The sequence below is a fragment of the Protopterus annectens genome, chromosome 13.part0, assembly GCF_019279795.1.
Source record: "Protopterus annectens isolate FY-2018-M chromosome 13.part0, PAN1.0, whole genome shotgun sequence".
NCBI classification, from domain to species: Eukaryota; Metazoa; Chordata; order Ceratodontiformes; family Protopteridae; genus Protopterus; species Protopterus annectens.
This window is the reverse complement of record NC_056747.1, coordinates 217,151,301-217,173,616: the sequence shown is the minus strand read 5'-3', so window position 1 is coordinate 217,173,616 and position 22,316 is coordinate 217,151,301. Positions and strand designations below refer to the sequence as shown.

The 22,316-nt window shown below is 34.1% G+C and overlaps 1 protein-coding gene across 1 annotated transcript in view; it reads left to right on the top strand.

Annotated features, from left to right (window-relative positions):
• LOC122787169 (guanine nucleotide-binding protein subunit alpha-11-like) overlaps window positions 1-22,316 on the top strand; it is a 191,162-nt gene that overhangs the window by 114,279 nt on the left and 54,567 nt on the right. The window contains exon 2 of the mRNA XM_044053746.1: window positions 13,823-14,007. Within this exon, the coding sequence (XP_043909681.1) occupies window positions 13,823-14,007 (185 nt within the window). The remainder of the gene's footprint in view (window positions 1-13,822; window positions 14,008-22,316) is intronic.

Genomic DNA, 22,316 nt, shown 5'->3' with positions numbered 1-22,316 from the left:
TATGCTCTGCCTCTCCCTCCAGGATGGTCATGCCAGTTTTCTCCATATTAGCTCCAGCAGATGCCAGTCACAAATCAAACTTGGATGCCTGTGCCATAATCAGGAGTTCATTCCTTAATGCTACCACATCTGGTAGGTTTTTGACACTTACCATTCAAGAACAGAATAAAAATAAAATAGTAACAGTTAGAGAGAGAAATGCAGGAATTATTGAAGACATAGGGATAGCTTGCCATTTATAAACATTTTTACAATTCAAGAAGGGCAGAAAAACATAATGTGAGCATTTAAAGAGAAAATTAGGGATTATTAATGTGAGCCTAGAAAAATGATATTTATTCAACATTTCTGTTTTACAAAGGCAAAAGGCCATATGGAGACTCCTCTCTCTCTCTCGCTCTCTCTCTCTCTCATATTAATGATGTTTCAAAACTTTGAAATTCATATGGCTGAGACTATATGATCAAAGTTTTGAAAAATAAAAAAGAAATAAATACAATTTTTTTTAACATTTTGCATGGGGGCAAGCACCCCTGCACCCCATACACCCCCTGCTAATTTGTGTCTTTCGGCTTTTCCCGGTTAGGGGTCGCCACAGTGGAACTCCTGTCCGCTAATGATTGGCAGTAGATTTTTATGTGCTGGCTTGCCGGGCATAACGCATAACCTTCAACGAAGGAATGCCCATTCATGCAAGAAGACCCTCTAACTGAGAATTGAATGGGCAACGTCTAACTGTAAGGCGACAATGCTACCGCAGCACCACCACCGCAGTAATTAAATATACCAAATCTGTGATCACACTACAGTGAGGAAAATGGTAAATTTCCCATTCTGCTCTGTACGGCAATCTCCATTCAGACCATTCAAAGTTTCAAAACTTCGATCATATGGTCTCGGCCATATGAATTTTGAAATTTTGAAACTTTGATAATCTGATAAGGATCAGTATATACAGAAACATATATATGTGCTTATGTTACTGAGTTAAATATTTAAGCCAAAGGCTGTAAAATTTGGTGATAATATGATTCATTACTAAGAGACTGGACACTTTATGATGTAAGAAATGATCAAACATGTCATGGCATTAAGAGAAAAAGACATGACCTTATCAAAACCCAATGAATATATTTACCATGAAGCAAATTAAAAGTCTGCAGTTAAATAATTAACTGTGAAAATAGAAAAGATAAAGACAAAATGTGGGATAAATAAAAAGAAAATGAGAAATGGGGAAAGAGTGCATTGTAAAAGTAACTGAAATGATAAAGAGAGCTATGATGTATCAAGCAGTTGAAATTTAAGCTTCATGTACTAAATTTGACTATAAATATGACATGAGGACATGTCTTGCATTCATACAATTTTTGTAGAAGATTTGGTAGGAAGAATAATTTTGCAAAGAGTATATAAATGACAAGATATGCATGTTCCAAAGAATTTGCATGTTGAACACAAATACAAAAATCAGTTGTTTTGCTTGTGCTATTAAAGTAAAAAGATTTGATAAAATGAAGCCTAAAAATGTATGCAAAACATTAAGACAAAAGTCCAAGTCCAAGCCAGAATATAATATAGAGGCATAACAATGGCATGCTTCAGATTTATGTTTTCATTTTAGACCTAGTAAGTTTGGCTACAGAATATTATATGCAAGTAAATCCTGATACTATGCCAGTCATACATGCCTCTGTTTAAATAACAGTAATCACAAGTTTGTAAATGAAAAGGAATAAAACTGAATAGAAAACATAGACATCATTAAAAAGCTATTGGAGCCAGCAGAATGGATGATCAGTATGGTTACTACTGTGAAGCAAGACAACATTCACTTTCAAACTGCTCTGCAAGCTCTGAATAAAGTGACAAAAACTGTCCAGTGCTTACAGTTGAATAAATGATCTCAACAATGCTGAATATTAAGCACTTTTCAGCAGTATAAGCAAGCAAGAGATCCTGGAAAATAAAGCTAGACAAAGAAAACCCCAAACTGCATACATCTAATATGCCAGTAAGAAAGTATAGATTCTTTAAGTTGTAATTTTGTATTTCTACAGTACTAGAGGGACACTAAAAAGGGTTACACAGGTAATCAAAGGATTGGAAGCTATTTTAACTATAACTAATGATCCATTAGTGTTGGATAAGACCCAAGAAGAGCTTAACAAGAGATTGATATAGCTACTAAACTGGTCAAGACATCATAATGTCAAATTGAATGGGAACAAATGTAACATAAAGCAAACAAGCCTGAAGCATGAGTCATATTCTAATGTGACATGGATTGAAACCTGATACATAAAAGTTAAGAGCAGCCATGCAAATTCCAAACACACAATGATTACTCAGGTTTTTATGTATGACAGAGCATCTTGTAGAGTCTGTACATAAATATCTGAAATAACTGTACCACAAGAAATGTGCTAGGGTAAGATGTAGACTGGGAATAGAGTGATGAACAGGAAAAGGGTTTTGAAATGCTCAAAAAGCCAGTTATTGGAGTATCAAAGTTAAAATACTATGATGTGCATAAGTTAGTATTGTAAGTAGTTGTCAGAATAACACAGGGGTTGTGACCCTACAAAAAATAGACTAGCTGTTTATGGGTACATTGCATTAGCAGATACACAAAAGAGATGTTCTGAAAGAAAAAAAATGCTAATAGTAGAACACAGATGCAAGAAATTCATTCCATGAATATATCTATAGTAAAGAGTTTCTGGAGGAAAGAGACCATAAACCCTTGTAAAATATATTCACAAAGTTTGTTTTTGTCCGAGATACATCCTAGATTGCAGAAGATACTTAATCTATAGAAGCATGATATGACAGGAAAATACAGACTGATAATGGAAGCTAGACACAACACATAAGAAAAGAAAATCATATTTACCAGAGAAGCATTAAGATTGTGACAAGAAAAACTAGACAACCTTCACATATTACAATAGTAATCCTAGAAAAGTAATATTTTGCTAAAGTGAGGGTATACTTCTTTATAAAACTGTGATGTTTGTCAATTTTGCAGCATATAAAATTCATAAATGTATTTAATGGAAAAAATGAATGTGAAACTGGTTTCAGGTGAATGGCTGCAAAACTTAAACCTTAAACATTCAAAAATGTGTAGTACCTATATGTATTACCTTATTTGGATACTAAGTTTAAGTCCCATACCATACCTAGAAGACTTTTAAGGAAGGGAACAGAATTATTCAATTCAGAATCCAAACAAGACAGACTGCCCTGGATTACTTTAAGTAGCACGAATGGCTTTAAGTAGATAAACTGTTTATTTCTAGACTATGCAGGTAGATTGGATTTCTGTACATTGCTAGATTTGGATTAATTTTGCCTGTGAAATTTTACAAATACTGATTGACATTTTGTACTTCCAAGCTAAATGTAAATATAAATACAGTACATTGATTTAGCTAATGGTAGTAGTAAATACAGTCAAGCTGCTAGTTAGAATTTTCTTTATCCTATTTTTGTTTAAACACATTTTGTATTTTCTTTGTGCATATTTGAAGCTGCTTGTATAACTGATTTTAAAAGTTCATTGCTTAATTTCAAATAGACTTTCAGTATTCAGTTTTAAATGCTTGTGGCTGCTGAATAATTTATTACTATCTTAAAAGTATGTGCACTGGAATGGAGTACTAATAACAATTAGTTCTATCATTCCAAAACATCACTGCTCAGACTACATCTACCATACAAATATTTAATGATCGGCTTATTTAATATTAAAGAATAACTGTATATTTGATATACTGGTATAGTTCTAGTTGGGGCTGCATTACCATAAATACAAGGAAGGGGATGTTTATATTGGAGAGGTATGATTAGCCCCCCCTGGATGGTATTATTTGTGTATAAAATATCCTTGATCAAATTTGAATTATTGAAGGTAAGATTGCATTGGAAAACACTTGGCACAGTCTGCAGTGGAAAAATGTTCTGCAGAGACAGTGATTATAACTGAATTGTACCTGTACAATGTAACACTTATTTGATTGTGGTTGTTGTTGGCTATTACTAGAGGTGGCAATGCACATTTGTTATATAGGTTTATAGTTTAATAGATATGTACTAGGCTGCTGATCTGTGATTATCTTAAGAAGCCAAGCCTTACATTTCCATGGTAGTTTCTAGCCATTAGATTTTGCATATGAATAACCCATTCATGCAAATTATATTTGAATAGAGGAAGAGCAGTAGTTTATTTTATGTGGAGTGCAGGACACTTCCACAGAAGTGGTAGTCTCTGTGATACATACACATCCCTCTAACATGTTCTATTTATTTTGCAAAACAGATTGAAATATCTTGAGTGAATGTTTATAATAACATTATCCATTGGACTTACAAATGTATAATAGGTCTGACAGACTAGGGTCTGTTGAATCTCTTTAGTCAAGGCAGAGGGTATCTATCAGTAGCTTCTATGATACTGAGAAAAGGCTTTGAGATAGTCTGATTTTTTATGGTTTAGCCCCTTAAGTTGTTTGAGTGAGGAAGTGTTGTAGCCTTTCTAGTTGTGATAAAAGTTTTGACACAGGCATTCCAAAAGGTTTTGTTACAGTCAATGATTGGCCTAATAAATGCCAAGTACAGTGGAATAATTATATCTCTGGACCTGGATGCAATATCTTTAGATATAAGCTGTGCAAAGAAAAAGGACTTCCTCACAACAGTGGATACATGTAGATCAAAGCATTGTCAACACAGGTTCCCAGATTGCTAACTACAGGATCAATTTTCAGGAGTGTGTTTTCAATGTGATAGTTACAAGGGGAGTCATGCTTGCTGAAGGATATAATTGTATATTTATTAAATTTTATTTAACATTTGTTTACTGGAAAGTCCGACTTGGATTGAAGCCAAATTTTCAATGGAGGCCCAGGAGAAATGCTCCAGACACTTGTCTTTGTGACGTGGGAGGAAACCAGAGTGCCCGGATGAAACCCACACAAATGCAGGGAGGAGATGCAGACTCTGCACAGAAGGCACTCTAGCTGAGGATTGCACCAGTGAACCTCTTGCTGTGAGGTGACAACACTACTGCTGCACCACTGCGCCATATACTTCTTGGCGTTCTTGGAATAAAGTATCTAGAACTTGTAATAAAATTCCCATATCAATCAGGTCTATCTCATACCTTCATCTTTTCAAACCATTACTAAAAGAGTTCCTCTCTTCCTCCTGGCTTTGTTTCTGATCCTTATTTAGGACATAGCTTCTAACATCCTTCATTACCCTCTTATACTTCCTTTAAACCACTAAATCACTTAACCTGCTTACTCCCTTCTAATACTTTACATTATTTTAGTACTTAAACTACTATACGTATTTCTAATTAGCACAACCAAATTACCATTCCATCACTATTTCTCTGTTAACGCTTAAACTTACTTATCCCCTCTAATGCCTCTCTCTAATATATTTATTAAATTACTCCTACTCGTTTTATGCACCACTATGTCTGTAAATTCTCAATACAATGCTTCCATTGTGAATATCAATACAAATTTTATTATAATAACTGCTATCCTTTGTATTCTCTGAAACTGCGTTATGCAGTTTGTTACTTTTAAATATTTATTCCGTTAAATTTGCTACCTTGGAACATTTCTCCCTGGGCCTCCACTGAAGAAGCACACCTGTGCAAAGTCATGCTTTCTTGGTAAACAAATGTCAATAAATAAAGAAATAAAAATAATTTAATTTTAGTCCTGCTTTTGCCACCCTTACCATTAGGTTTGAATTCAAAGAAGTAAATGTCAAAGATGACTGGCCCAAGAACTGAATCCTTGGGTAAACCGCTAAAGACAGGTCTATTGAAGGAGATAGAATTGCCCACTGTGTGTTATATTTGTGAGCTAATTTGCTATCCAGTGAGTTACACTGGGATTGACATTTAGCTTGGGGAATTTATTTATGATACCTGAGTGTGGGATGGAGTTGAATGGCTTTACAAGGTCCAAATCTGCAGTATGTACTGTTTTACCCTCATTCAATTGCTTCAATAACTTTTTTTGAAGAAGTCAACCAGGTTAAGTAGGCAGGATCTGCCCTTGACAAAACTAAACTGGCTGGGTTAGGAATCTGTAGATTGCCTATATGCTCATTTATTTATTCCATAATGATTCTTTCCATAGCCTTACAGATGAGACTGGTCAGGCTTATGGGCCTGTAATTTCCAGGGTCCATTATATACCCACTTGTGTGCAAGGAAGTGACTGTTACTGTCCTCTATTCATCTGGCACAAAGCCTGCTTTCAGGCTGATATTGAACAGCTTCTGTAGGGAATTGCACACCTCATATTTCAGGCTGACTATCTGGCATCCTGATTTGTTATCTGGCCTTATAAACATAATGTTTATGACCATAAATAGTGCCATGAGAACTTGTTATTGAGAGAATATTGAGGGGAGAAGGGAATGAAGTTTGAGCTAAATTTGTTCACTGCTAGATTATATTCTTTAAGTCTGAGTATGTGATCTAATTTACTATTAGCTCTGCACAAAGCTGGACATTACTTCTGAGATTTTTTACATAATTAAAGAAGGATTTGTGGTTGCCCTTCACCTTGGTGCCTATTTTTACCTCACATCTGGCTTTGGTTCATATGATCAAGGTCCAGGGTTCAGAAAGGGTTTAGCAAGAGCATTTTTGGCATTTTGATAATTACATTTAGTTTTGGATACAAATATATATTTTTTCTTTTTCTACAGAACCTGTTTATATTTGGGTTTCTTCACAGTGATTTATTTTTGAAATTGGCATTGTATTTATTTTGTAAGGGGACAGATGCAAATATGCAGCAATTTACATATGGATGGAAGTTGGCAATGAAAGATTCCACATAACCAGTGGAGTTATCAAGATGGAAGAGTATTTTGAATTTTCCCAAATCACTCAGTTTTAGGAGATTAGCCTTTGCATAATCTCTGAGTATTGAGGTATTGAGAGATACATCAAGTTTCAGTCTTATAGTGAATGTGATTGACTTGTGGTCTGATTTGACAATGGAGGAAGTAATAATTGATGGTGAACAAAGCTGCACCATATTAATAAGGACCAAGTCCAGGATTTTATTGCCCTTGTTTGGGGTGCAAACTAACTGGTCCAGGGAGTTTTTTTGTTAGGTTCATAGATTAGTACTAGGCTAACTGCCCTTGCAAGACATTTTAAGCCTAGCCAATTATTCCTTGTGAGACTCAAACCCTGCACCTTATGTTTGTAAGGCAAACACCTTAACCATTAGGCCACCCTCCCAACCCTTTGTATTGATGAAATCCAGAAATGTCTGGCTGTCCATGTTTGAGGATTTACAAGTCTCCCAGTATATGAAGAAATTGTTTAAGTCTCCTAGGAGAACAGTGTTTGGCTTAATACACAGGGAATCCATACTAGTTAGTTAGGAGGTACTGGCCAAGTGGGGCATACAGGGAGGTTTAGTTAGATATGATATGATAAGGGTTTTTATAATACTAAGTTGGAGTGAAGGTGTTCTAGGTCATTATCTCATCTAACAAGTTTGGAAATTAAGTGTTTTTTTTTTAATTTGCTCTTAAGGACATGCTATTTGGTGCCAGTGATGTGGATTTAAATCCTATAGTGTGACTTATAATTGATGATAGCAGTGTGGATCATGACATTGTAGCCCATGATTATAATAATTAACGATGGCAAAAGAAAAAACTAAATAATTCCTACAATGCACTGAAACTGACCTAGGAATATAATTGCTGCAAGAAGCTGCAGTGAGACGCTGGCCTGACAAAAACATTAGTAAGAAAATAATGTTGGTCTTATTTTTCAAGGAAAAAGTAGATTGTGTTCACGGCTTAAAGGAAAATTCCACTTTCCAATGTTATCAACTTTATACCAGAGTTATTTGTTTCCCTATAATATCATGTAGATATTGTTTACTATTTCTCTTATCTTGACACTTATCATTAAGGTTCCATATTTTTCCTAGTCATATCTCAGATTGTTTCAGAAAGGAAATGGACTCAGCCTGTATTACCTAGACTAGACAGCAGAGACTCTGCAATTGATAACCATTTCAAATGTCAGAACCTGATTTAGCAAGTCCAGTAACAGGAAGATAAAATGGCTGAAAAAATGAACTTACATGTAGTAAGTCTGAGATTGACATTTTTCAGATTTTTCTCTTTTCTCGTGGGTATGCCAATCTTGGAAATGCTATCTTTAAGTCTGTGGATGTTGGGGAGGGTTTGCCCCCTGCTAAAAACAAGTTTAAAAGAAAAGAGTGGTGTTCAGTATTTGCTCTTCTCCTGCATTTTTGGTCTGCTGGTAATTGTTATTATGAGGGCTGACATTTCAATAGGCAGCCTCTGTAGTTTTTAGTGTTGGCCACTGCTCATAACTGTCTACTGAGACAAGTAAACTACTATAAACAGCTAGCATGAAACTATTTTTCAAAAGGATTAGTTGTTGAAAAAGTATTTATATGAAGAACATATAGGAGTTATACTGAAATACTACATAAGTAAATTGGAATAGATTTGCATTTTTGGTAAGTAAAATGTTCCTTTTATTTATTTATCTGCAAATCTGAGCAAAGTAGCAAGCTTAAAAGATAGCTGACTTTTGCATTTGGTACCTCTTTAAAGTGACAGATTTCATTCACTCATAACAGAGCAAAAGGTGATACTTTTTATATCTTGCAGATATGACTGTATGGGTGATTGAGGGTGGGAGACTGGAAATGTATTATGACTGATGGATAAGGGTTTGCTATGATCATTAAATGAAAGAAAAGAACAGCTTCTGTTTGTGGGCACCTTACAGTAAAAGAAAGGGAATAAAGGCACATGCACATAGCACAGGTGTAGTTTGTAGTACCTGATCATGAGATTGCATAATTACTTTGGTAAAATGCTAATAATGTTTTAATATTATGGATGTGTCTATGGAAAGTTAGATATCAAACACTGAATTTTTGTCTTAACTGACTAATAAATAAACGGATAGCAAGATAAGAATTCATGCAGAATAATATAAAACAAGAATACTGTTGTACCTAAGTAATATTTAAATAAATAAAAAAATAAATAAATATCTCAGAAAGTGACATTAGAACTCGAGGTTCTACATGTTTTGCACAAATCCTATGGAAAAGTCCGGCAATGAGAGGTTAAAGATAAGATGACTTGAGACATTTAAATAGTTTTGATCCAACAAATGCATTACATTTACATGTCTATAAAATTCAAAATTAGGCACACACTGATTTCAGCTGTGACAGCATGGACGTTATTTAAGTAAGGATCCTCACTTATACATGAATGAGCAAGACTCCTATAGTAGGCTGACAAGTTTTACCCTAAAGGACTGTGGGGAGGGTCTACAAGTTGTTGGACTACAAACTGATGGCATAGTAAAAACCTGTAATTTGTTAATTTGTTTTGTTGAAATTAAAAAAAAATAACTATGACAAGTTTAGCAGAAGATGAGATACCACCACAAATCAGCATAATTCAGGTAAAACTAAAAGAAGGTTACAGAGACTGTATCAGATGTCTGTGATTAACTAACTTGTTTTCTATGTCTGAGGGGAGAAAAATATTTTTCTTTCTTCAAAAACGAGTCATATAAAGGGGACTCCAAGTAGAATCTGGAAGAGAGAAAGAGAAACTGTAAAATACAGTCACATCAGTGTGACAGTTTCCAGGATATCCATTTTATGGCATAACAAATTAAATAAAATAAGAAGCACTTAGAGTGATTCTGATACATTAATATAACAAAGACCACCAAGAAATAATGCTCAAAGTTGACAGAATAATGGTTTCCAGCTTGTTGAAAAGATATGTGCTTCAGAGGAATCATGAACTAAATCTGGGAATAGTGAAGTGCAAAGAAACAACAAGAGTTACAATGTAAAAAAAAAACAAATGCTAAGGTCGTCACTCTTATAGAATACTGAATTTAATAAAACGCTAAAATAAATACGTTTTTCATCCGACCTCAATGCCAGGACTTCGTCAGAACAAAGCCAAACCAAAAAACAGTTAAAATTCAAACATCTTATTTATAAATTTCCCATATAAACAAAACAGAATTTGATAATGATATCCAGTATTATCTATGTTGAGTTAAGTGGGACGGACTAGACAAGAAGCACTATTAATTGTTTAAAGTAAGTGAGTTTAGTAAATAATGTTGTATTTAATTCGATAGAATGTTAGAAATAAGTACAAGTATAACAAAAATGTAGGATGTTTTTGATGGATGGATTTTCATCCCTAGTGGGATGTATAAATTATGTTTGAAGACGTATTTTGACTTTTAAGTCATGAAGCAGAAGAATCTACATGTTATGGCTAACTTTAGCCCATGTTTTTGTCCACTATTTGTTAGGGAGCATGAAAAAGATCGTTTAAGACGTATTGCAAATATAAGTAATAAATTTTGAATTATGGGCGCTTCATAAATCAGTGACCTACAGTCAATATGGCACATGCAATGTTTGTCTATATGATGTGTTTGAAGTTTTATGCATTTATAGTATAGATCTGGGCAATATAATTTAGCATGATTTAACCTAGATTTATTCAAGTTTATTTAAATTTGTGCAATTTTATATAATCATGTATGGTTTGTCGGCTGCTGCAAAAAGTTTAGAAATGTGATTTTAAGAATAAGTTACGATAAAAGTAAGTCAAGCTTATGTATGGAAGTATACCTTGTAGGTATATATGTCTTTAAGAAACAATTAAGTGTTTGAAAATTTTGGCGGGAAATTTATAAATAAGATGTTTGAATTTTAACTTTTTTTTGGTTTGGTTTTGTTCTGAAGAAGTCCTGGCATTGAGGACGGACGAAAAACGTGTTTATTTTAGCGTTTTATTAAATTCAGTATTCTCTAAGAGTGACGACCTTAGCATTTATTTTTTTTGTACTAGTCGGTTTCCAGTGGAGTATTTTAAGAGTTACAATGTGTTGATCAGGAATGTTGACTCAGAAAAAACAAGCAGTTTATAGTCATGGGGTCTATATCACATTGTTGAACTCTTAAAAGTTTGAAAATCATATGGTTGACACCATATGATCAAACTTTTAAAAGTTTGAACATTTCAACGGAGATCTCCAACAGTGCAAATGGGGAAGATTTCCCATTTCTGCACTGTAGTGCGATCTCAGAGTTGGTATATTTATAGAGCAGGGAGTGTGGGGGGTGCAGGGGTACTTGCCCCCCTTGCTTAAACCATTCAGGTAGGTGTTTTCTTTGGTTTATTTTTTTTTTATTACATTTTCAAACTTTTAAAAGTTTGATCATATGGTGTCGACCATATGACGTTCGAACTTTTAAAAGTTTGATTATGTAATATAGACACTAGTCATGCCATATGCAGTTCTTGATATAATAATAATCCCAATGGAGAGATGTTAGCATATCCATATCCAAGATATCCATGGAATAACTAAGCAAAATTTTACTTCAGTTGAAGGAAACCAACTATCTCACATGTCTGAATGATTATTCTAAGTTTCTTGAAATAAATTGTTTGTCACAGATGTAAAGTACTTTATTAAAGTTGAATATTTGATGTCATCATATCTGACAGTAGTCCACAGCACAAAAGTCAAGAATTCAGAATTTGTGTGTTAGTGGAAGTTTAGATCTCTAACATCCAAACTATATTGTATAACTGCATGGGCAGGTGAATGGTGCTATTCAAACAATGAAGACTGAGAAAAGTGCTATAGCAAAAGCTATGTGGATTCTCATCTGGAAATGAAACGTAGAGTATATGGAATGAAGAGATGGAAATGGAAGGAATGAAGTATCTGCTAGAGCAGTAGGATGCAGGAGTACAGCTAGAGAAAGTTACTTTCTGATGATGTGCCTATTAATGTGCTGTGTAAGTACTGCATTGTTAATGAAGGGGAAGTTCACCAAAAAGGACTACAAGTGTGTGTGGTTGATATTGTTCATTAGAATTAAAAGATTTAAAGTTTAAAAAGGCTCTGCTATGAATTGCTGACTTCTGCAATGCTAGAACCAATGTCCAAAACACAAAAGGGTGAAACAATTTACTTTAAGCATTTATTGCAGGGGGCAAGTCCCCTGTACCCTCTAGTGTAGGGGAGCAGTCCCCCATAATCCTCAGACTTATGCATGGCAACCAGGATTTCCACCTATCCATTTTTCCAGACTATCCAGAAATCAAACCAATTGCCCAGTACAATAGAAAACACTACACAAACTCTAGCATTCTGTTTATAAACACAAACAGACTATCACAGTTTGCTAAATCTCCAATTCCATGGAATTAAAACAAAACAAAAAAACAAAAACAAAACATTGTTAACATGATACAATTGTGAAGCAAACTGGGAAAAGAGGATGTTCCTCCTCCCCTTGGCATGCCTGTGACAACAAGAAATGGAAATAACGTTGGCAGGGAGAGGGAAAGAGATAGGCAGGATTATGGAAGGTGTGAGGGGTGTGGCTTTAGTCTGGTTTTGGCCATGAAGAAAGATGGCAACCCATAGTCACACCAGTTTGAAGGGAGAAATCTCCTAAAAGAAGCAAATCGCTGCTACCTACATCTTTTTCTTCAGTGTACTGATACTCTAGGAATTTCATCTTGACCACCTTTAGAGGAACCGCAAAAAGTGCAAGAGAGATTTTAAAGCAAGAAAATAACTTTAGCCCAATGTTTTCTTAGAGCAGAGCATACTAAGGGAAGCATATGCAATGTGTGAGTGACAAACCCTCACAGGTTTCATAAAACATTTATGCAAAGTTTGTCATATTTTGTTGGTAACGCTTACAGCAACAGTTCAACTGTACAGCTGCACAGTTACATTTATTTGTTACCCAGGTAGTTCTACTGAGTTTGCCCAGGTGGTTCTGTAGTTACATCCTACTGACATGTCAAATATGACCTGTTCATATTTGTCTTAATAATTATAAAACCATGCTACATGAATGCTTTTGAAAGATTTCATCTTAAAGCATGCATGGGTAACCATCTGAAATGCTAGGTTTTTAAGGAGAAGACTGATGGTTAAGATTTGCTCATCACCTGCAGTATTAGCCATTGTTTTGGTGTGTTGGTACCTGGCATTACGAATGCCCACATATCAACAGGAAGCCATTTACATGATGGCAACACAACTACATTAATAAATTATATCTCTACAGTGCTGCTAAACATATATTAATTGCTCATATAATATTTAGTTATCATGTCATAATTTGCATATTTCTCTAAATATCTTAAAGTAACAGAGACAAAACGACTTAACCTCGTATAAAATCTCACTGTTGGGCAAACAAAATGATGCTGTCAGTATGTATAGCTTGAGTAGTTATTGCAATATTGTAAATGGTTTGCAAAATATTACAATGTTAATATTTACTATGCTTGTTATGACTTACAAAACCCAGTTTAAGACCCAGAATCTAATGAGTACTAACACTATAAAGATTTGTTTTTTGCTGAAAAGTTTGCCATTTACACTTCTTTAGTAACCCTTATGGCGTCAGAGATATGAACATCTGTTTGAAATGTGTGGACATACCTTGATTTTGTCAAAAAGCTCCAGATACAATCATTGCAAGTTAGATTGCAAACTTTCAAAGTTCCATTGAAGTAAATCAATTAACACTTCAAAATCTGCCTCACAGAACAAGGTTTAATTTTATTGAAAATCAATGTACTTGTGTATAATTTACCTCTCTCTGTGCATTCTTTGTACATGTTGTTCTTTTTTAATTTTGGCCTACATCTTTTCAAATATGGCAAGTAAATCTGTCATTATTTACAGGAACAGGAGAAAGTGGGAAGAGCACCTTTATCAAGCAGATGCGGATCCTTCATGGTCAAGGTTACTCAGAATCAGACAGGAAAGACTTCTGCAGACTCGTCTATCTTAACATCTTCACTGCAATGCAAAGTTTGATCCAGGCCATGGAAACTTTGAATATCCATTACAGTACTGAGGAGAATAAGGTGATCAATATTAAGTGTTTTTTCCTTTTTACCCATTAAGAAAATAGTAAGTTTGGTAGTTTATTTTTGAAAATATTAACTAATTGACACTACATACAAACCCAGATGTCATAATATTTTTCAGCCATTACATCATAGCTCTGTGTCTTATTTTTGCACAATTTAGACATAATGTAGGAAATGTTAACAAATAAAGATGTTCTGGTTAGAGATAAAATAAAAATGTATCAACAATCGTCAAAGCTATAGTCCTTCTTAGCTTAAATGCAGTACAGGCTAAGTGTGTTTGTGCATGGTGAGTGTACTGCAGAGATATCACCATGAAGGGAATACTGACAGGGACACTCAAGACCAGTGTGACAAAAATTATGTCAGAAGCCTCAGAAAGGCAGTAAAAAACTGCAGTGTTTGAGCAGAAAATAAAGAAAATGTATATATAATTGAATTTCAAGGGCCTTTAAAAGGTGGCAGAGAAAGCAGTTTCAAACAGCACTACTAGATAGAAGAACACCATACAAAATTAATGGATAGTCTGTAATACATTGCCAAGAAATTATTTTTATGGTAGATTATTTGAATAAATACTCTGCTCAAAGTAAGTTGTCACCCCAGCGAGGATTTGGGCCTGTAGATGGCAGACAAAGAAGAACACAGAGGTTGGTTGAAGCATTTGGAGCCACCTTTCAAATATGTTTAGTTAGGCAGATTAAATAGTTGGAATACTGATGTCTCCATAACGGTAAATACAGTTTATTGATTTGGCAAATATGCAAATATGTAAGGAGAGTTTGTTAAAGGTACAGAAAAATATTCTTTGCAATATTATTACATAAAGTTTTCATCAGTACTTCACTAGCACCTTGCTTCATGTCAAAGGACATAATTATCAATAAATTAAGTTAAAGGAAATACAGTGGCCAATCCTAGCCATATTCTACCTTTCCAACTGAATAAAATTTCTATTCATCAAAAAGCATTTATTAAATGAAGCAAGTCTGTATTTGTAGAAGTCACCTAAGCTTTCAATGCATTGGTCATCACTATTAAAGTGAAAAACAATAATTAAGAACTCAGAGAAAATAATATATTGACATTTACTGCTGTTAACCTAACTAAAGATTGCCTTTTGAGGTTTATATTTCACAGTATAAAACCTTGGAGAAGATGTGCTTTTTAGTTTTAAATGTTTTAGTTTTGGTAGGTATGTTAACTGTCACACAGCAGTTAAAACACTCATGAGAAAATGGATAAGATGAATACTGACGATATGCACTGGCACATTTAAATATCTTCCATGGGTTAAAAGTGGCATGTCTGCAGTACTTTGCATGCACAGTACAAGATTCAGGCATCAGAACTGTGAAATCAAGAAGTTTTGACAGTGCCCACCTGCTCACTTTTAACCTGTGTACTTAGCTGTAGCTGTCAAGAAAGCCAACACACCTCACAACCCTTTCATCAAGATGAAACATAAATATGTACGTTAACATTACTGTGATTTCATATTACCGTTATTAAATAAGCCATAGTAAACAATATACAGCAGGTTGGCACTTATATAAATAAATATCATTAACCTGTTGCAAAAAATGTATTCAATACATTTTGTAAATCAAACAGATCACATTGACACTCTGGGTCATTTTTAGGAGATGCTAGGGACGTTGTTAAAAGAGGTTAGGAAATATTGGCTAGACAGTTGGGGAATTCTATATTCCAGGGAAGTCCATTTGATGTACTCGTTTTATGAAGGTTTGAGGAAATTCAGTTGCTGATACATGTGGCATCTTAACAGAAGGAAGGAAGGAAAACCCTTTAAACCAATGGAGGAATCTGAGTCACTTCCAAGGTACTGAAGAACTTAACAGAGAATGAGAAAATTCAGAGCAAAGTGGGATGAAGTGACAGACTGGATAAATTACTGGGGGTATTACAGAAGGAACACAACACTATAAACAAAAACTGTACTTTTAACCTGGATCCTAAAGCATGCAACTTAAGATAAGTATGTAGAAAACAAAAAAAACATAAATATAGTCTCTAATAACTAAACTGAAAGAAATCCAAAGTTCTTGAACCAACTTCAATGAAACTCCAAAGATTCCTTCTACAGTAACTGATCTGAAACACATAAAACTCTACAAAAGCAAGACTCAAAAGTATGTGCAGGGGTACAACCCACTCCATATGGAAAACATTGCTCAGACTCTCCATATCAGTAAAATAGAAACTAAAATATAAATCTATGTATCTTTCATACCTTACATCTCCTAAAAAATGTTGGCACCTTTTCAACACTTCTTTTATTATTAATGACTAACTGAAATAACCTTCAGCCAGTATGTTTTGTATTTTTTAAGATGGTGGCTCAAAGAATTTAAAGTACAATGCTTGACAGCCATACATCTGACCATAGTACTATCAACTCAATGTCTTATTTCTTTATCTTGTATCAAGTTGTATCAAAAAGGGAATTGCTCAGAGGAATAATTACCCAGGCACCTATTGACTAAAATGAATCTTTTGTTGCATACAAATTTTATTTTATTTTTATTTTATTTAACATTTGTTGACTGGGAAAGTCCGACTAGGTTCCACAGATCCTGTTTTCAGCAGAGGCCCAGGGAGAAATGCTCCAGAAGCATGTCTTTAGAATGTGGGAGGAAACCGGAGTACCCGGAGGAAACCCACGCGAACGCAGGGAGAACATGCAAACTCTACACAGAAGGCACCCCAGCCGAGAATCGAACCAGAGAACCTCTTGCTGTGAGGTGACAGAATTAACTGCTGCACCACTGCGCAGCCCAAATTTTACTGGGCTTTTCCAAGATTCTATCTTTCTTTTTTCAAAACAGTCACAACAAAAAAGTAAACATACATATTTGGAAATAATTACATGGTGCAGTTGGTGAATTTTTTTGTAGTTCATAAATAAGATTATAATACAACCATTCTACTTATTATAGAACTACTAATTATTTACAATACATAAATGTTTTTCATATTCTATATTAAACATGAAGCCCTTCATTCATTCATTTGATGCAGCACCATTGTTATGTTTCCAAAATTGCTATCATTTTTTGGCCAGAATTTGATTTTTTCTTTTATTTTCCAATTTATTATTCCAATTTCTTTATCATTGACTTCCTGAATGAATAATAGCAATTTTATAAATTTAGCATGAGCATTTTTAGGCTCTATTTCTTTTAACTGTTTTCTTGTCATTATTTTTGCAATAAATAGTACTGTTCAAAAATTAGTAATTATTAACATTTACTCATTGGTATCGTAATATTATATAAAATGATATTTTTGTAATCATAAAATTGTTTGTTCATAATGCTTCGCCAAATGCTTGCATACTTTCAACAAAAATATGTTCCAAATCTGCATCCACATTTTCCTTATATCTCCAACATATACAGCTGTTTTTATTTTTGAATCTGTTGATTTTAAATGTAGTAAAAATGTTCAATTTAATAATTTCCATGTATATATTCTCCAAAATGAGGTTTTAGTACACTTAATAGATTTTACATTAATGTATTTTACTTTTAAAATAGATTCCTTTTTATGTATTTTTGCCCAATAATTATGTACTGAATATGGAACTTGTTCACTTACCAGTTTATGCAAGTTAGATAATATAGATTTATTTTTAATGCCTGTATAAGTTATCATCTTAATGTACTCTAATAATCTTGGGTTTTTAAGGTGGATTTTGAAAAGCTTTAAGTTACCTTAAATATGTAGTTTCTTATGGCCTGCACAGTTAACTACCCTTCCTTTGATGTATTATATTCCTTGATTTTTTCATAGTTGTTTTAATATATAAGTGTTCCATAACATTATAGAAAGATAAGAAGTTATTTTCTCACAAATATAATAGTATGTTTTCATTTGCTGTTTCTAATAATCCCATATCCACTCACAGTAGAAATATAGTGAGTATAGTGAGTATAGTGAGTTTGTAATAGTATTTAGTGTATTTTGTAGATATTTGCAGTGAAATAGATTGGCTACATTATATTGACAATACTTTGATATTAATAACCAACACTTGCTGAATATTATTTCATTTAACTTGACGATTTTGGATCTATTAGCATTACACAGTTGTAAACGTATTTCTAATTAGTTTCATAATTCACTAGTCAGCCAATGTATAATAGTTTTGAAACTATAAGCTTCAACATAGCTTTCTATATCCATAAATCCTGGACCTTCATTATTCCATGATTTAACATGTTTTTGTAAACTACTATTGGTATATTAGGATACCACAAGAAGGTTATCAATATTTTTTCTATTTTTGTAATCTGGACATTCAGATGAGTTAAAGATGTTTTAATAAAATTTGAGACTTTTGCTAATATCATCATCATGAGTTTATAGGTTCATTGGAGATTACTATGTTAATTGCCCAAGCGCCCTTACAAGCCTAGCCACATTTAACCCATTTCCCAATTTTCAATAGCTAGGTGAACAAAGTTCACAGAGGTATGATCCTATATTATGGTATTTAATACTGACTGCCTCTGTCCATGAGGGCCACGGGCACCACCCTATGGGTTATGAGTACCCATACATTGATCTAGGTTGCACTTGAAGAGTGTTGGAGAAGTGTTTTGTTTCACGTGAATGGGAAACTTGTTCCAGAGAAGGGTTAATCTTTGAGAGATGTATCAATCTCTCCAACATGATTTATTTATGTCAGAGGCTAGGTTAAGATCCCCAGAATGAGTGAACCTCATAGAGTTTGATTTTCGAATGTGTAATATTTACATCAGGGCCAGACTGGAGACTGCCTTGTAGGCCAGGCATAGATCCCCCTTAGTAGTCTGTAGGAGACAGAATACAGTGATAGACCTTTCAGTCTTTCCACATAGGACTTGTTTTTTATACACTGTATCTTCCTGGTAGCTTTAAAATCAAGAAACTAAAATATCACCAAACAGATTCCATATATTTTGTAGTAGTTGTCTTCTGAATGTTTGACTGTATAGCTTCATAGTTCATATTTAGGCTGTATAGCTTCATAGTTCATAGTTAAGTACTAGGCCAGCTATTCTTGTGTGCCATTTTAAGTCTATCCAATTTTCCTTTTATAGGTGAGAATCAAACCCTGTGCCTAGTGACTGTGAAGTAAACATCTTAACCATTATATCACCTCCCCAGTAAAAGGACATGAGTTGGCAACCAGTGTCGTATTACTATGAAAAAAAAAAACAAGGAAAAAAAATCTAAAACACTTTGTTTTTTTTTTTAACTTGGCACAGTATTTCACAACTTGGGCACGTACCCAAGTATGCCATGGTGTAGTTATGACTATGACACCAAGTAGGCAGTAAACAGTTAATAATAATCACATAAAAACAAGGAAAAAGCATAACAGACTAAATAATAAGTGGAGATACAAAATCTAAATCAATGAATTAAGCTGAAGTATGCAAAGTGTACAGGTCGTTAATTCACAGTCTAAAGGTTTAAGGAATAATTTTCATTGTGAAAATAAAGTGTAATTATTTGGGTCCAGCAATTGCCCAGACTGCTCATCAAATTTGTGTGGCCAGCAGCACAGGCAGATATCCTTCTGTGTGCCAGTATAAAGGCTCTGTGCCATTAAGTGAAATATTCTGGAAACATTTTTGTAAAACTTTCATGCAGCAGAGGAACAAGTGTTATGGAAATGTTTAACAGATATTCCAGTTTCAAATCCCCAAAGAAGACAAATTCAGAAAGGCTGAAGCTCATGTCATCAACCACTACTGAAAAAAGGCACAATGAAATCACCCTTCACTGAAGTTCCAACCATCAAATTAGTGTTAGCAAAAAGCTCATCAAACAAAAGGATATAGAACAGCTGCAACAGAGTATTTTTGTAGGGGACAAGCCTCTGTTAACCCCAACTCATGCTACTTTTGTATAACAATTCTGATACTGCCACACCTCAGTTAATAAGGATCACTTGTACTTGGGAATCTAGTGCTCTACCACTAGACCACGCCAGCCTAGTGCACTGCCTTGTTTCCCTGCTCTGAGCATCTCAGCAGTTTTGGAGTCAATGTACATCATTTGGTGGGTATAGAGGTAAATACTGCAAATGAAAGGGAGTACATTTTTATGTGACCAGGGCTATTACCTGTTTCATCATTTGTATGTTGCTGCAGTTTGATAAATTGGGAGGTCAGTTAGGAGTAACCTATCACTGGTGCTAAGTAAAATGCACTTTAGTTCTGCTTTAGTTAATTAAAGCAGACCCTCTGAAGTTAGTTCCTTGTTACACAGTAAGTCAGCATTATGTAATTTCAAAGCAGACATTGTCTGTATTGAGCTCTGTATACTATTTGTTTATATTAGTGTTCACTTTTTTATTTCATATATTGATTGCATAATGGGAGATGTGAACTGGTATGTAGAACGTTTTTACCATATGCTGAGCCAAACCCATTAACCAAGTAACATTATAATACAAGGTGCACAATTCGTTGTATTACCTTGTGGAGATCATTTACAAAGAATGGCTATAACACATGGCATTAACTTTAAGCAGTTTCATTAAGTGTACTGCCTACATTAAGAAACATTTCACAATGTAAACATGTCACACATTTCAGGAAGTGATGGAGCATAATACCTTATTTTAAATTAAGGGAAATCACTTTTTTATTTTATTTTAAAGTTATGCCTTGGACTTAAAGTGAGATTTTATATACAACAGAAATGGCAGCCTCAAGATTAGATTCAGTATTATATAACTCCTCAAATACCTCAAACCACCTCTAACCACATCACCTTCAAAAAGTCTCTCTTCTTACATCTAGCAACACAGTGGGTATGCTCTTGCTCCCACCCCACATAACTAACTCTACTAAATCTCCTTCCATACCGTATTCTACTTTATGTACCTACTATGTATGCTCTCTAATCTCTATTAACTGGTCTCTTTTACTTGTAGGTCATTTTCTAAATTAGATTAACTGTTATAACTGCTATTGTACATGTGATAAGTTTTGCTCTTTCCTGCCTAAACAGTACCAATAACTCTCTGTAACTAGATTGTTAATGTAAACTGTTGAATGTATATCTGCTTGTTTTGGAGCTTTTCTCCCCAGGACTCCATTGAAAACGGGTTCATTATGGCCCAGTGGACTATCCTGGTAAACCAACTGCAATAAATAAATAATAAAATAAATAAATAAATAATATATTTACATTGTATGACACGAATATCTGATTTCAGCAGATGCTTCCATTTCAGTCTGGTTTCTTGTTTTCATCATTCCTCATATTAGAACCTTTAAAAAGTGTTTACAAGGAAATTTCTCCTTGCACCTTAGTACTCTCAAAGAATTTTAGCACATTGCAAGCAGACAAATCTGCTTCAACTTCCAAGACACATCTGAACCTCAAACTATATCTCCTTGCTTTATCTTTCAGTGACCAGCTTATGCTAAGTGTACAGATTTTGACTATTTAATTTCACCATTTAATTCCATATATCTGCTATTCTCTGCTACAATTACAATATGACTAATGCTGTCCCTTAAAAAAAACTTACTGGAATCATCACCAGACATCTCAAGTTGCTTCACATACCAGTTCAACAGCCCTGACACCACCTTATCTGTTGTCACACCTGTGCGCCGGCATTATCGAAGCCCATATTCCTGAGCATAAGACTGGCAATTGTCTTCTCACAAGAACATGGTTTTAAATAAATGAGTTGCCCCTCAAATTCCTTTTTATACCCTACAGCCATCTCCTCTTCACTTTTTCTCAATTTTGCTAACAGTATAAGTTCATAGGTTTATAGGCACATATTATATATGTGTGTGTATAAAATATATACAATATGTAACTTTTTTTCGTACGTCAGAAAAGACACACTTGTTGATAATAAATGTGCAAATCATATGTAAACATCTACTCTCATGAGCATATGTTTTAGGTGTCAATATTTGTAAATCTTTATGCATTGTTTAGGTTAGAAATGCACATATGGTTGCATATAATTTTCATGAATCAATTTAAGTAATTTTTATGCATAACATGGCCCGATAGGTATGGGTGTATACATGTATGTATGTATATTTATATACATATATGTATACACATATCCAGTTATGCATAGCTGCGATCTATTTGTTATTGTGAACATTAAGATTGTATTATTAGGATCAATTTCATCATCCGTTATTTATTTATTTATTTATTTATCCATGTTATTGTTAGTTATTTACTGATCAAGTTTTTATAACAGCACGAAGTTTTTTTAAAAAAGAATTTTTGTTTTTAGCAACTGT